The 13,294-nt window shown below is 41.3% G+C and overlaps 1 protein-coding gene across 2 annotated transcripts in view; it reads left to right on the top strand.

The window, feature by feature from the left end:
- Positions 1 to 13,294, top strand: part of KCTD6 (potassium channel tetramerization domain containing 6) — a 40,032-nt gene that overhangs the window by 5,638 nt on the left and 21,100 nt on the right. Inside the window, exons 3-4 of one of the 2 annotated variants that reach the window (XM_081071527.1) lie at positions 19 to 265; positions 1,371 to 1,467. In XM_081071527.1, the coding sequence (XP_080927653.1) occupies positions 1,406 to 1,467 (62 nt within the window). In that variant the 5' untranslated portion in view covers positions 19 to 265; positions 1,371 to 1,405. The remainder of the gene's footprint in view (positions 1 to 18; positions 266 to 1,370; positions 1,468 to 13,294) is intronic. The other variant, XM_081071526.1, reaches the window with a different exon arrangement.

Here is a 13,294-nt window from a genome sequence, read left to right as displayed (position 1 = left end):
TTTGTGAACTCATCCTAGAAAAAGTGCTACACATCTCACTGCTGAATATCACTACGGTCACCTTCGAAGTACTCCCCTTGGGAAGCTATGCACCGACGCCAGCGCCTCGTCCACCCTTCAAAGCAATTTTGGAACTCTCTTTCTGGAACGGCCATCAGAGTTGTCATCGTATTACCCTTGATGTCCTGAATGTCATCAAAATGTCTTCCTTTCAATATTTCCTTTATCTTTGAGTAAAGAAAGAAGTCATTGGGGGCCAGTTCAGGTGAGTAAGGAGGGTGTTCCAATACAGTGATTTGTTTACTGGATAAAAACTCCCTCATAGGCAGTGCCGTGTGAGCTGGTGCATTGTCATGATGCAAGAGCCATGAATTGTTGGTGAAAAGTTCAGGTCGTCTGACTTTTGGTTAATTGTCCAGTTGGTATAAATTCATAATGAATAATCCCCTCTGAAATCAAAAAAGGTTAGCAACATTGTTGAAACAAGTTTGCAAACTTAATTGTCAGACCTCGTAGCTATTATACCATTGACTATATTCCCTATGTTGTACTTTACATCCTGTGAACATATATATATATATTTGATATTCAGTATTATTTTATATTAGTTTCAGGTGTACAGGGCAGTGGTTAGGCACTTATATAATCTATGAAGTGATTTTCCCCCATAAGTCCAGTACCCATCAGACACCCTACATATGTAGTCTTTACATAATTGATTATGTTCCCTATACTGTATTTCATATCCCCATGACTATTTGGTGACTACCAATTTGTACTTCCTAATCCGTTCACCTTCTCCCCCATCCCCAACCCCTCTCCCATCTAGCACTATATAGTAGTTTTTAAAATCAAGTAGTGTGAGTCCTCTGACATTACTCTTCTTTTTCAAAATTGTTTTACATTCAGCTTATCTACATCTTTTTTAAAAATCTCCGTAGAATTTTGATTGAAATCATGTTGAATATGTAGAACATTTGGGGAAGAACTGCTGTCCTAACTATATCGAGTCTTCCAATCCATAAACACAGCGCAACTCTCCATTTACTTCAGTCCTCTTTGATTTCTTTCATTGGCATTTTGTAGTTTCAGCAAAGTGATCTTGCACATATTTTATTAGATTTATACCTAAGTATTTATGCCCTTTTTAGGCTATTGTAAATGTTATTTTTTTAAATTTCAGTTTTCAAATGTTTACTGCTAGTATATATAGAACTACAATTGAATTTCAGGTGTTGACATTATGTCCTATAACCTATTTCTAGAAGCTTTTTTGTAGACTCCATGGGATTGTCTACATAGATAATTATGTTGTTTGTGAAAGAGGCACTTTTACTTCTTGTCTAATATGTCTGTCTTTCTTTTTCTAGCCCTCTAGTACCAATATTGAATAGGAGTGGTGAGAATGGACATCCTTGCCTTATTCCCCATCTTAGAGAGAAAAAGCGTTCAGTCTTTCATCAGTATGTAAGTGTCATATTTCTTTTAAATTTTTTGTAGATGTCTTTCTTCAGGCTAAGGAAGTTCCCTCTGTTCCTAGTTTGCTGAGTCTTTTTATCACAAATTTTGTCAAATGCTTCTTCTACATCAATTTATATGATCATTTGATTTTTCTTCCTTAGTTTCTTAACATTGTGGATTGGGTTGATTAATTGTCATATATTGAACTGACATTGCATTCTTAGTATATACCCTACTTGGTTATAGTGAGCTATAGATATACACACACATACACATATATATTGCTGGATTTGACTTGATAATATTTTGTTGAGATTTATGTCTGTGTTCATGAAAGATAATTGGTCTACAGTTTTCTTTTATTATCTTGTCTGGTTTGGATATCAGGGTAATGTTGGCCTCAAAATGAGTTGGGAAATGTTCCTTCCTCTCCTGTTTTCTAAGAGAGATTGTGTGGAATTGGTTTTATTTCCTCTTTAAATGTTTGGTAGAATTTGTAACTGTAACCATCTGGAGATTTCTTTTTCAGGGAGTTTTTAAATACAAATTTTGTTTCTTTAATAAATATAGGATTATGCAGGTTATCTATTTATTCTTGGGCAAATTGTGGTTGGTACTTTTCAAGGAATAGGTCCATTTCATCTAAGTTGCCAAATTTTTATGTGTTGAATTGTTCATAAGATTCATGTTTAAAGACTATAAGGCATCCCCTTTTCCATTTTTGAAATTAGTAACCTGTCTTTTCTTTCTATTTCTTTGTCAGTCTGACTAGAGAATGCTGATATTTAAAATTTTCACAGGTAATCCAGAAGGTTAGGTTCAGGTTGCAAGTTTCAACCTGCCTGCTGTGGTCTGTGATGTCAAACTCAGCTCAGTTTTTTTGTTTGTTTGTTTTTTTAAAGTACTAATATATATTATTATGGCATAAAGTAGTATTTTATACATTAACTCAATTTTACAGTAAAAAATTTTTATATACAATTGTAAAAAAACCACTGCACAAATAACTCCAATGTAAAATCGTGTTGTATTTCAAAAGTTCATTGAGTTGTTTGATACATAAATTGGAAAATATTTTCTCAGTAGAAAATAGTAAAAATGATAACATTTCCCAGACTAGCCCAACAAGCCCGTTTAAACCGGAAATAGCTGAATTATACATTTATAAATATGGTCTAAATTCTGGGATCCAGGAGAAACTTTAACTTCAGTTATTGAAACAGCTGTTTTCCTTAATATTAAGTTGCGTAAAGTGAAACACCCAACCTCAGTTTGAAAGCATTTGCAGTTCCATATGCGCGCCCTGCAGTAGTCAGTCCGGGACCTGGGCGGTGTGCTACCCTGTAGCTCAGTTGGCTAAGCCTTTGATGTGCTCATTAGGGTCTGATCTGGAGGGTAAGCCCTGGGGTGAGCCTGGGAGTTTATACACAGCTTTCGGGGATGTCTCTCTTGATATCCCCCAATACTTTCTGATGCACTCGAGCCTCCCTTCCCAGTCCTCCAGCCAGAAAGTGAGGTATATTAGTTTGCTACGGCCACCATAACAAAATACCACAAACTGGGTAGCTTAAACAACAGAAATTCATTTTTTCTCATTTCTGGAGGCTGGAAGTCCAAGATCCAAGTGCCTGCAGGGTTGCTTTCTCCTGAGGCTTCTCTCCTTGCTTTCTTGCTCTGTCATTACACAGTCTTTCCTCTGTGCATGTACATGTCTGTGTCCTATCCCCTCTTCGTATAAGGACACCAGTCATATTGGATGAGGGCCCACCCTGACAATCTCATTTGACCTTAATTACCTCTTATAAGGCCCTGTCTACAAATGTAGTCATATTCTAAGGTACTGAGGTTAGGACTTCAACATACAGACTTGTGGGGGGACTTCAGTTTCCCTGCTCTGTTGTGCACTTCCCACTACTGTGTCTGCCTCTGGGACCAAGGGAGGACAGGGAGAGAAACAAAGCAATGGGATTCTCTCCATGCTCTCGGAACCATAGCTCCTCTGGTTAGAGACAAATTTCCGCTCCCTGAGTTGTAAGTGTCTGCCCACATGCTGCTGGCTGCTGCCCCCAACAGCAGGGTATTGCCTACAGGCTGGGGCAGGGGAGAACAGGAAAAAGAAAAACAAAAACCTAAATGGAGTACACCCCCACACACACACTCCTCAGATCAGAAAGAGAGGGCTTCTCTTGGAGCTCTTTTTGTCTGGACCTGATGAACACTTCTGGGTTTTGAGCAGCTGCCTTTGAGGCCAGGCTGGGCAATACTGAAGGAAAAGAATTGTGAACTCCCGACGAGTTTGGCAGACCTTCGGATTCTGGTCTCTTTCACAAATTCACCTGCTACCATTTGCTTTTCAGCATCCTTAGCTAGCTACACCATGCATTCTGAAAGTATTTATAATTTCAGTCAGCGTGATAGGTAGGCTGGAGTATGTTTATTCTCTTTTCACTGAAATCAGAACCCCAACTTTAGCTTAAATGTTAGCTTTTAAGACACACATAATGCCCCATGCTTTGTTTTTTTATTAGAAATACATCTTGTAGGACTTTGCATATCAGTGTAAGTAGATTTCCCTCATTTGTCTTCACAGCTGTATAGTATTTTCGAGTGTGGCTGTATCATAATTTATGTAACTGACATCCTATTATATTATGCCCTAGGCTTCTAGTCTTTATTATTACAAACATAATACAATGGAATGCCTTGTCCATATGTCTTTGTACAGGCATGAAAATGCAGAAAACTAATTTCTAGAGGAAGATTTTTAAAATCAAAGCAGCTATGTGCATTTTAAATTGTGTTCAGTATTGTCACATTGATTTCCAAATTTACCTTCCCACACGCAATGTCTGAAAGTGCCTAGTTCACCATACCCTTGCCAACATAGTTCCTGTGCACATGTTTCTCTTTAGAGATCCTGCTCCACTGGCCGGAACAGGCATCCCAGCTTTACACTTACTCGCTGGATGACTTTGAGCTCATCACTAGTGGCCTTTATATCTCAGCTCTCTCGTCTGTTAAATCGGTGTCTTTGTCTGTTTGGGTTGCTATCACAAAATACCATAGACTGGGTTGCTTATAAACAACAGAAATTTATTTCTTAAAGTTCTAGAGTCTGGAAAGTCCAAGACCTAGGTGCCAGAAGATTTAGTATCTGGTGAGAGCTAATGTAGAAAGGGTGAGGGAGACCTCTGGGGTCTCGCTCTCTTTTTACTTTTATTAGCATTTATTTGATGCTGAATTTACTCTTAGACCATAAGTTTTTGTGTCTTCAGTTCCTTCTGGGATGTTGTTTTCTTCTGCAACCTCCTCTTATGGTTTGGGAGCAATCTGCTCTTTCTCAGGGAGGATCATTTACCTCAGGGTGGCAGGGGGCTCACGTACGGGTTAATCTGCTCGTGAGCTCTCTACACTCCGCGCTACATCTCGGGAGCTTTGTTCACCTGGCTGTGCTCCATGACCAGAGAGTCTGCACCTAAACCCTTAGGTTCAGCAGCATTTTCTGCTTTTTAAGCATGTGCAGCAAAAATTCTGCACTCTTTTTGGGCCACCGACCCTGTGTCCCGCCGCACTGTTTTGCCTGGGTACACCTCCCAACTCCACCATGTGATAACGGAACAGCACACATTGCTTCTGTGACGTGACATCCTTTAGATGCTTGGTGGCTTTTTGGATATGCATATCCTTGATGGCCTGGGCAGTTTCACGAGTGTTCTTAAGGTGAACACGTAGACTTGAATGTCACGAATTACCTGATTTTGTGGGGTTCTCTGGGTCAAGTGAATAGTGAACCATTTTCAGAGGTCACCTCAGGCCACTTACAGGAAGAGTCTGGGGTTTCTTTTGTAAGAATACTAATCACCTCCCAAAGGCCCCACCTCCAAATACCATCAGATTAGGGATTAGCTTTCACCATATGGATTTTGGAGGCACAAAACATTTAGTCTATTGCAATCAAGGTAATAGCAGTGCCTACCTCATAGAACTGTTATGAGGGTTAAATGAGTTAATGTTTGTAAAGCTGCTTAGGAAAGTGTCTGCCACATAGTGTCATATAAATGTTAATTTTTTAATAATAAATTAAGGTCTTCCAAGAGGAAATCACCAGAAGGGCAAGGCTCAAACCAGGGAGCAATGCCTACCTTGTAAAGGGATTGAGGTGATAAGTTGAATGCAGTAATGTATTTAAAGCATCTTGTGCAGTGCACGCTGCACAGTAAATGCTCAGTAAATGCCAACCATTGTTATTATTAGGGTTTCCCTGGCCTTTGTTGCGGGCACTTCCATAGCGACTGGCTATGAACTGACGCCCAGACAGAATGTGTCCAGGTCCACTGACGTCCTGTGGAAAGGGCCTCTTCTCCAAGGACAGTTGCACATGAGCGGGATCAAGTTCGAGGGAGCAGCCTCCAGGAAGTGGAGCAGCACATGTGGCTTTAAGGAACCTGCTCTCATTGGTGTCCAGTGAGCAGTGGCAGAGACCAGATAGCTGAAAAACAGGGCCCTTGAGGGGCAGCCGAGTTCTCCAATTCTCTCTCCACAGGACTGGAGTCAGTCTCTGGATTCGTAGACAGTTGGCAGGAAGGCCTGAGACTCCAGAGGAGCATTGATGGTGGTTAACAGAGTAGGTGGTGACTCAGCTAGTTTATCTAGAAAAGTGAGAGATGGAGACTTACGGTCTTTGGCTAGGAAAAGGGTTAGTCTGGCCAAATATAATTCAGTATGTGGTAAAAACCAAGTAGAGAGTCTAACTAGATTCTCTATGAGATTCTCTAAATAAATTAATTTAAAATCTTTATCATATCATATGTAATATAATATGCACATATAACATATATAACGTAGTATATATGTTATATATACATTTGTATGCATAGAGAGAAAAAGAGACATAGTTAGCATACTATCTCTAACTACTTGGTTTTTACCACACACTGAATTATATTTTATATTTATGTTATAATTCTGATATCAGAAAATAGGGAAACTTATTACAAGATAGTCTGTGGGAAAAGGTGGGTATTTGGAGACATGAAGCATTTTTCTCGGAGCAGCCCGGAAGGGTTAAGTGCCAGGCTGCCCAGGGCCTCTTCACTGCTCATTGGTCTGCTTCTCACAGGGTGGTCTGGAGGCCCTGCCACTTACCTGCAGGGTGTGATTATGGCTCCTGCTCTGGGCCTGCCAGGAGGAGCCTTGGAGAACATGAGAGGGCTTGGGAAAATGGAAGAGGGCTGGATTGGGAAAAGGCCCAGACACCAGGCCTGTGTGGGGACCCCTTGGTACCTGGCTGCCTGTGAGTCACTGAGCTTTTTGGAGCCTGGTCCTCTGCTCCAGCAACAGCCCTGTCTCGTCTGTGCTGCCTCCTCAGGGTGAAATCAAAGGCGATGAGTTGCCTGTGGAACTAAAGAGCAAGTGAAGGGAAATCTGAGAATAACCAGAGTTAGCATTTACTGAGTAGGTGCTCTCCGTGCTTGGCACTGTGCAGGTATTTTACCTATGTCTTGTCATTTAATTTGATCCTCCCTCACGATTCCTCTCAAAGGTGATTATTATTACTAATAAATTTATTTGGATAGATGATATATACACAATACAAAATTCAAAGGGTATAAAGATTTTACTGTGAAATGTGCGTTTCTAACCAAATAATCAGGCAAATTAACAGAGGTAAAAAAATGGAAATATGGCAAATGACAAGCTCAGTGGAATCTAAGTGGTGAGTAGGTGGGAATTCATTGCACTATTCATCCAACTTTCCTGTATGTTTGAAAGCTTTTCATAATGAATTTGGGGGGTAGGAAGTGAGTCTCCCTTCTATCCCCATCACCCTTATGACATTCCCTTCTAGGAGGTGAGCACGGTTATTCGTTTCCTGCTTCTCCTTGCAGAGATACTCCGATTTTATAAGCGTGTATGCATGCATGCACTCGCACGCACTAACACTGGTCCATCACTTTATTTCTGGTACCGCACTGATAGAATTTAGTTTCTGGAAGCTTTAGAAGCGTAGCTGCTTAGGAAAGGCCATCCAGGTGAATCCCCACTGACCCTGTCCCAGCTGTCGTGTCGGTTTTGTTCCCGAAGCTCACCCCTAGAGGGCGCTCGCCCCACTTGACTGGCTGCAGCAAACAGCAGAAGGCGCAGAACCCACTGTTAGGGCCGGCACCACGTGACTCATGAAAGAAACCACGAGGCCTCCAAAAGTATAAATACTTCTGTTCTTTGGCCTTAACCACGTTTTTTGTGGGTTGCAAAACCCAGACTCAAAGCTTACATTTTGGCTTCACACCAGCAAAGGCTGAAAGAGGGAAAGGTTGCCCAGAAATCTTCACCCACACGCTGTACCGTGAACTTTCAGAGGATGGCTAAAACTCATTTCCGGGCATTAGAGATGCTTCGTAGCATCCCAAACATTTTGATGCTGATTACTTGACTAGATTTAACAACAACAACAAAAAAAATTGGGGGGGGGGGGAGGAGAACAGGACTTTATTGGGGAACAGTGTGTACTTCCAGGACTTTTTTCCAAATCAACTTGTCCTTTCATTCTTAGTTGTGGAGGGCACAGCTCAGATCCTGGTCCAGTTTCCCGTTGCTAGTTGCACGGGGCAGAGCCCACCATCCCTTGCTGGACTCCAGGAATTGAACTGGCACCCTTGTGGTTGAGAGCCCACTGGCCCATGTGGGAATCCAACCGGCAGCCTTCGGAGTTAGGAGCATAGAGCTCTAACTGCCTGAGCCACCGGCCAGCCCCTCCCCCAAAGTTTTTTTTTACTGGAGAAAATTCATTTTGTTTAATATAGTAGAGCCCATTTATAACACTGGGGCTGGAATATGTTTCTGAATTAATACCAAGCTTATTCTATGTGTAGTTATCTTTAGGGAGACAAAATTTTACCACATTATCTCTGGATCGTGTAAAAATGAGCTGTATTATAATAGTAAATGTATAACAAAAAAATGTTTAAACTAACACCAATAAATAAATGACTAGTTTAAATTAATCAAATAGAAATGTTTTATTAACATTGAATGTGTACAGTAACTTGAAGTACAGTAAAGTTTTTGGCACTAAGAATGTGTATGTAAATATCTATTTTCAGAAATAAGTTTTTCAGAAAAAATTTATATATTGCTTAATATATAAAAGCATAAATATAGATTATAGCATAGTTGTTAAGAAAACCAGTTTTGCTGCTTCAAGGAATTTGTACTTCATAATCCTAAATGCAATGGGTAAAATGATTTATGTGTAAGGTGATTCGTGTAACTATAATAATAATGCTTTGCAATAGCAAAAAATTGGAAATAACCTAAACATTCATCGGTAAGGGTCTGGATTAAAAAGTATATGTACAGCCATGAAATGGAATATTAAGAAGCTATAAAAGGAATAAAGAAGCTTTCTGTATATGAAAGGCATATCCATCTTTTCACCTTACTAGAATTTCTGCAGAATGGTTATGAAAGGAAATTTGAGAAATCAGGTGATACTTTCAACCCCAATTTTTAAATTTTTTATCTAACTTGCTATTTTTAAATACTTATATATTCACAGGAAGTTGCCAAGATAGTACAGAGAGGTCCCTTGTATCCTTCATCCAGTTGTCCTTACTAGTTACAGCTCAGGGAACTATAGTACAATATCAAAACTAAGAAACTGACATTGGTACATTGGATGTGTTTGCTGTTTTATCACCTGTACAGAACTGCATAACCAGCACTGCAGTCAAGATAGAGAACTGTTCCATCACCACGAAGATCTCCCTTGTGCTGCCCTATTCTAGTCACACCTACCCTTCCTCCCACTATTCCTACCCCTGGCAACCACTAATCAGCTCTTCAGCTCTATAATTTTGTCATTTTGAGAATACCATATAAGTGGAATCATACAGCATGAGATTGGTTTTTTCCACTTAGCATAATGCCTTTGAGATCCATCCAAGTTGTTGCCTGTATCAGTTGTTCCTTTTTATTGTTGGATAGTATTCCATGATATGCATGTACCACAGTTTGTTTAATCATTTACCTATTGTAAATGGTAAATGACAACTTTGGCTGTTTTTAGTTTGGGGCTATTACAAGTAAGGCTGCTATGAACCATCATGTCTTTGTGTGGACATAAATTTTCATTTCTCTGGGATAAATGCCCAGGACTGTGATTGCTGGGTTGTAGGATAAGTGTATGCTTAGTTTTTAAAGAACTTGCCAAAGTCTTTTCCAGAATGCTGTACCATTTTACATTCCTAACCGCAGTTTTATTTTTATACAAAATGTTAGTGACTACTGTTAGCACAATGACACTAGGCCAAAAGCACATGAGCATTTGAGACACTTTTAATTTCTAGAGAAAATAAATGTAATATACATGAGATGAAGAAAAATAGAGAGGTCAAGGTTAATCTCTTTGTTTAGTCCCATATTTATGTCTTAGGGTTTCAGAATGCTTCTTCTCTCACCATCTTGCTAATCTTTTGTTGGAAAGCTACAACACATTGCACAGGCCACTCAGGTATACCCCTGCCCTCTGACTCCTGATTGTATTCTGTCCCAAGGCTCCCTATGAAGCTTGGGCTCCTCCTGGAATGTTCTACCCCCAATAAAAGTCATTTAGAGACCTTAGAGAGTCGTTTCAGAGCCATCCCTTCCCAGCGACCTCTGTACCTACTCACCCGCCCCCAGAACTAAGCAGCATTAAAACTGTGTTGAATATGTCTTCCTCTCCTCCCAACGCACACCCAATTTTAGTCGTTAGGGTACAGGGATGAGGTCACACTCCCCTGTGTTAGGAGTGCGGACTCCATGGTCATGGTCGTGCTGCCCTACCTGGTGTCCTTGGACAAGTGACAACTCCTGACCTGAATTTCCTCACCTGTACACTTGAGGTGATAGATAATAACAGTCCCAGCAAACAGGACCGTCCAGTTAGTCTGCAGATAGTTATGGGCCAGCCGAGGACACAGCAGTGAGCGAAGAGGAGGCCCTGCCCTCAGGGAGTGCAGCTGAAAGAGAAAACTTAAGTACGCGGTTCAGCCCCGACTTGGCGTGCAGTGGGCCTCTGAGAAGCATTAGTTCTTTTATTGGTAGAGTCAGCTCAGTACTTGTTTGTGGACTTGAATGGATGATGAACCCAGTATTACACATTTGGTCTAGTATATTCGTATTCATTGTAATCAGACATTAATTACCATTAATCGTCAGCCATGTTGGTCTCATCCCACTGCTAAAGTCAGATCAATTGCTGACCAAGATCACTCCATTTTGTGCTTAAAACTTAGGATTATTCTGAATTTAATATCTTGAATATCAAATTCAGTAAGTGTCTCTTACTGTAAACATACAACTTTGAAGAAATAGTCTTCATACAAACTTGCAAAAAGATCCCTTACAGTGTGTTTGAAAGTTCATATATTATCAAAAGGTGCCCACAACAATAAAGAACAATTTCATTGTTTGTAAAAGGTGACACATTTCACAAATACTTAATCAGAAATACAAAATTTAGCAGGGGGGACAAAACCTGCAGAGGAAAATAATTTTTTAAATCTGTAAAAATACAAAAAAAAAAAAAAAGAATAGGGCAGTCGAATGAATGCAAAAAACTCAAAAGAGGTGTGAATTTTAGGCAAACTGTTCATTATGCAAACTGGTTACTGAGTGAACTGGTCACCAGGCAAATGTATTATTAAGACATGTGGCTCTGGTCAGAATAGTCTGTTCCTAAGAAACGAACATGGAGGTGATGGGCAGGTTGGACATTACAGTGAGACTGGATGGAAATGTTCTGTTGGCTTAGCCTAGGCTATAGCCCTGCTTCCAGGAAGTAGGGATAGGGATTTTGGGCCTCTCTCACTTCCATACGAGAAGTTGGGGCCCTGTTCCCCACTATGACCCACACAACCACAGAGGCCTCTAAATGGTCACCAACAACAGTTCATTATAGTGAATGAATAGACAGAGTCAGGAAGCATGGTCTGCAGTCACAGGTGACCGACCATCCAGCAATGTGACTTTGCTCAACTTCTCTCGTTTCTCCTGTGCCTGTTTACTCATGCATAAAATGACAGAGGAGATTTAGATGGTAGCTGCAGTCCTTGTAAGCTCTAAGATTTCCTGAGATTTCACTGCTGTCAGAGCTCCTCCCATATTTTGACCTTTTCAAGTGACTCCAGGATGCAATGGGGAGGAGTACCATGTTTTTCTTAGGCTCTTGAAGACAGCCAAGACTTTTGCTATAGCAAAGGTTAATGTTCTGTGTCTCAGAGATCCATTTCCCCAGGCTCTCAGAATGTAAATGTTAAGGTGATGAAAACAGTGAAATCCAAGCTCTGGTTCATTTGAGTCAGAGCTGCTCACCCTTCAGGGTGCAGCCCTGGAGCCGAGGCCCGCTGCTGTGGCCTGAAGCTTCATAAACTTGGGTTTAAGCTGTCAGCGCTGATTTGATTGATTGATTGATTGATTGATTGATTGATTGCCACATAAAACCCAGCATATTTATTCGGAAAATAGTAGTTTCAAAATTAAAGAGATTTGGTAGTTCAATTTGCTTCTGAAAAAGCGCTGACATTCACAGCGGGGGGCCTGGGGGAGAGTCAGATGTTTGCTCCGAAGGCTGTGTTGTCACATCCACCAATTCACAAACCATATGCCTTAACCAATTTCAACGGGAAAGGTGTTGCAACATAACAGTTTTAATTGCCAAACCCTAGCTACATATCCAAATCTCTGGATTTACTAAGAATTGGGTGTGGAAGGCTGTGAAAGGCGGCAGTTTTCTGCCAGTGTGTTTATGTTCTTCCTCTCCCGCGTTTGCTTCCTTGTTTGCGCCCAAGCCCAGGCCAAAGGCCTCTGGACGATTGCAACCAGCGTGCTCTCGTCCAGGTGACAGGCATGGAGTGGCGACCACACGTTTACCTTCTTTTCTATTCTTTGCTATAGAATCTGTGAACCTTGTATCCACCAGGCTTCCGGGTGGAACAAGCAACTTTGAATTCTTGCCATAGATGGTATGAATCTCAGTCCATGACATAGGTGGACCAGAAAGAAGCTTCATACCTAGAAGTCCCCTCTGAGTGCAGGGCTGGTGTACACCCTCTAACTGCAGTCTTTCCTGGGCACACGCCCCTCACCTACTCCTCAGCCACACACACTGCGTTTCACACAGGTCTGGGGGTTTGAGCGAGGCCAGGGTGGGGGAGGGATGATTCTGGCGCTGGGTCATCAGTCACACCGTCGCGGAGGGATCTGTTGGCTCCCCCCCATGTGATCCCCCGTGGCGCTAGGGTCCTCTGCTGCATGCCTGCCATATGGGGCCCGAGGAATCCTTCTGAGTTTGTCCCAGTGCCTGGCTGCACCACCTTCCAAAGGGTTCCAGACTCTAGACAGTATTCCCAAATCAGCACCCTTCTTGAATGGGAGGAAGGAGGAAAGGAAACTACAGGAAGAACCAAAAGAGTGGATTTACAACCTCCGGCATAATCCGGCCCGGCAGCCAGCCTTCCCTTTTGCTCCCGCTCCATATCTCTACATGGGAGAGTAGAGGCATCTACTTTTTCAAAAGGAATAATAAAATGATAACAAGTAATGTTCTCTAACATCTGTTGAATACAATATGAACCTGGCATTATCTGATTTCATCAGCACAATTGCCTTTTGAACTAAATAATATTATTATTTCCATTTTACAGATCAGAAAACTGAGGCTCAGTGAGATAAGAACTTGCTTAAGGTCACACAGCAAGAAGAGGGAGAGCTGGGATTTGAACCTCAGCCTTCCTGACACTAGAGTCCAAATCCTTATTTATAAGCAGTGTTCAACTGCATTTTAGATGCT

Source organism: Rhinolophus hipposideros (assembly GCF_964194185.1).
Source record: "Rhinolophus hipposideros genome assembly, chromosome: 14".
NCBI lineage: Eukaryota > Metazoa > Chordata > Mammalia > Chiroptera > Rhinolophidae > Rhinolophus > Rhinolophus hipposideros.
The sequence above is the reverse complement of the archived record's forward strand: the minus strand, read 5'-3'. Positions and strand labels throughout refer to the sequence as shown.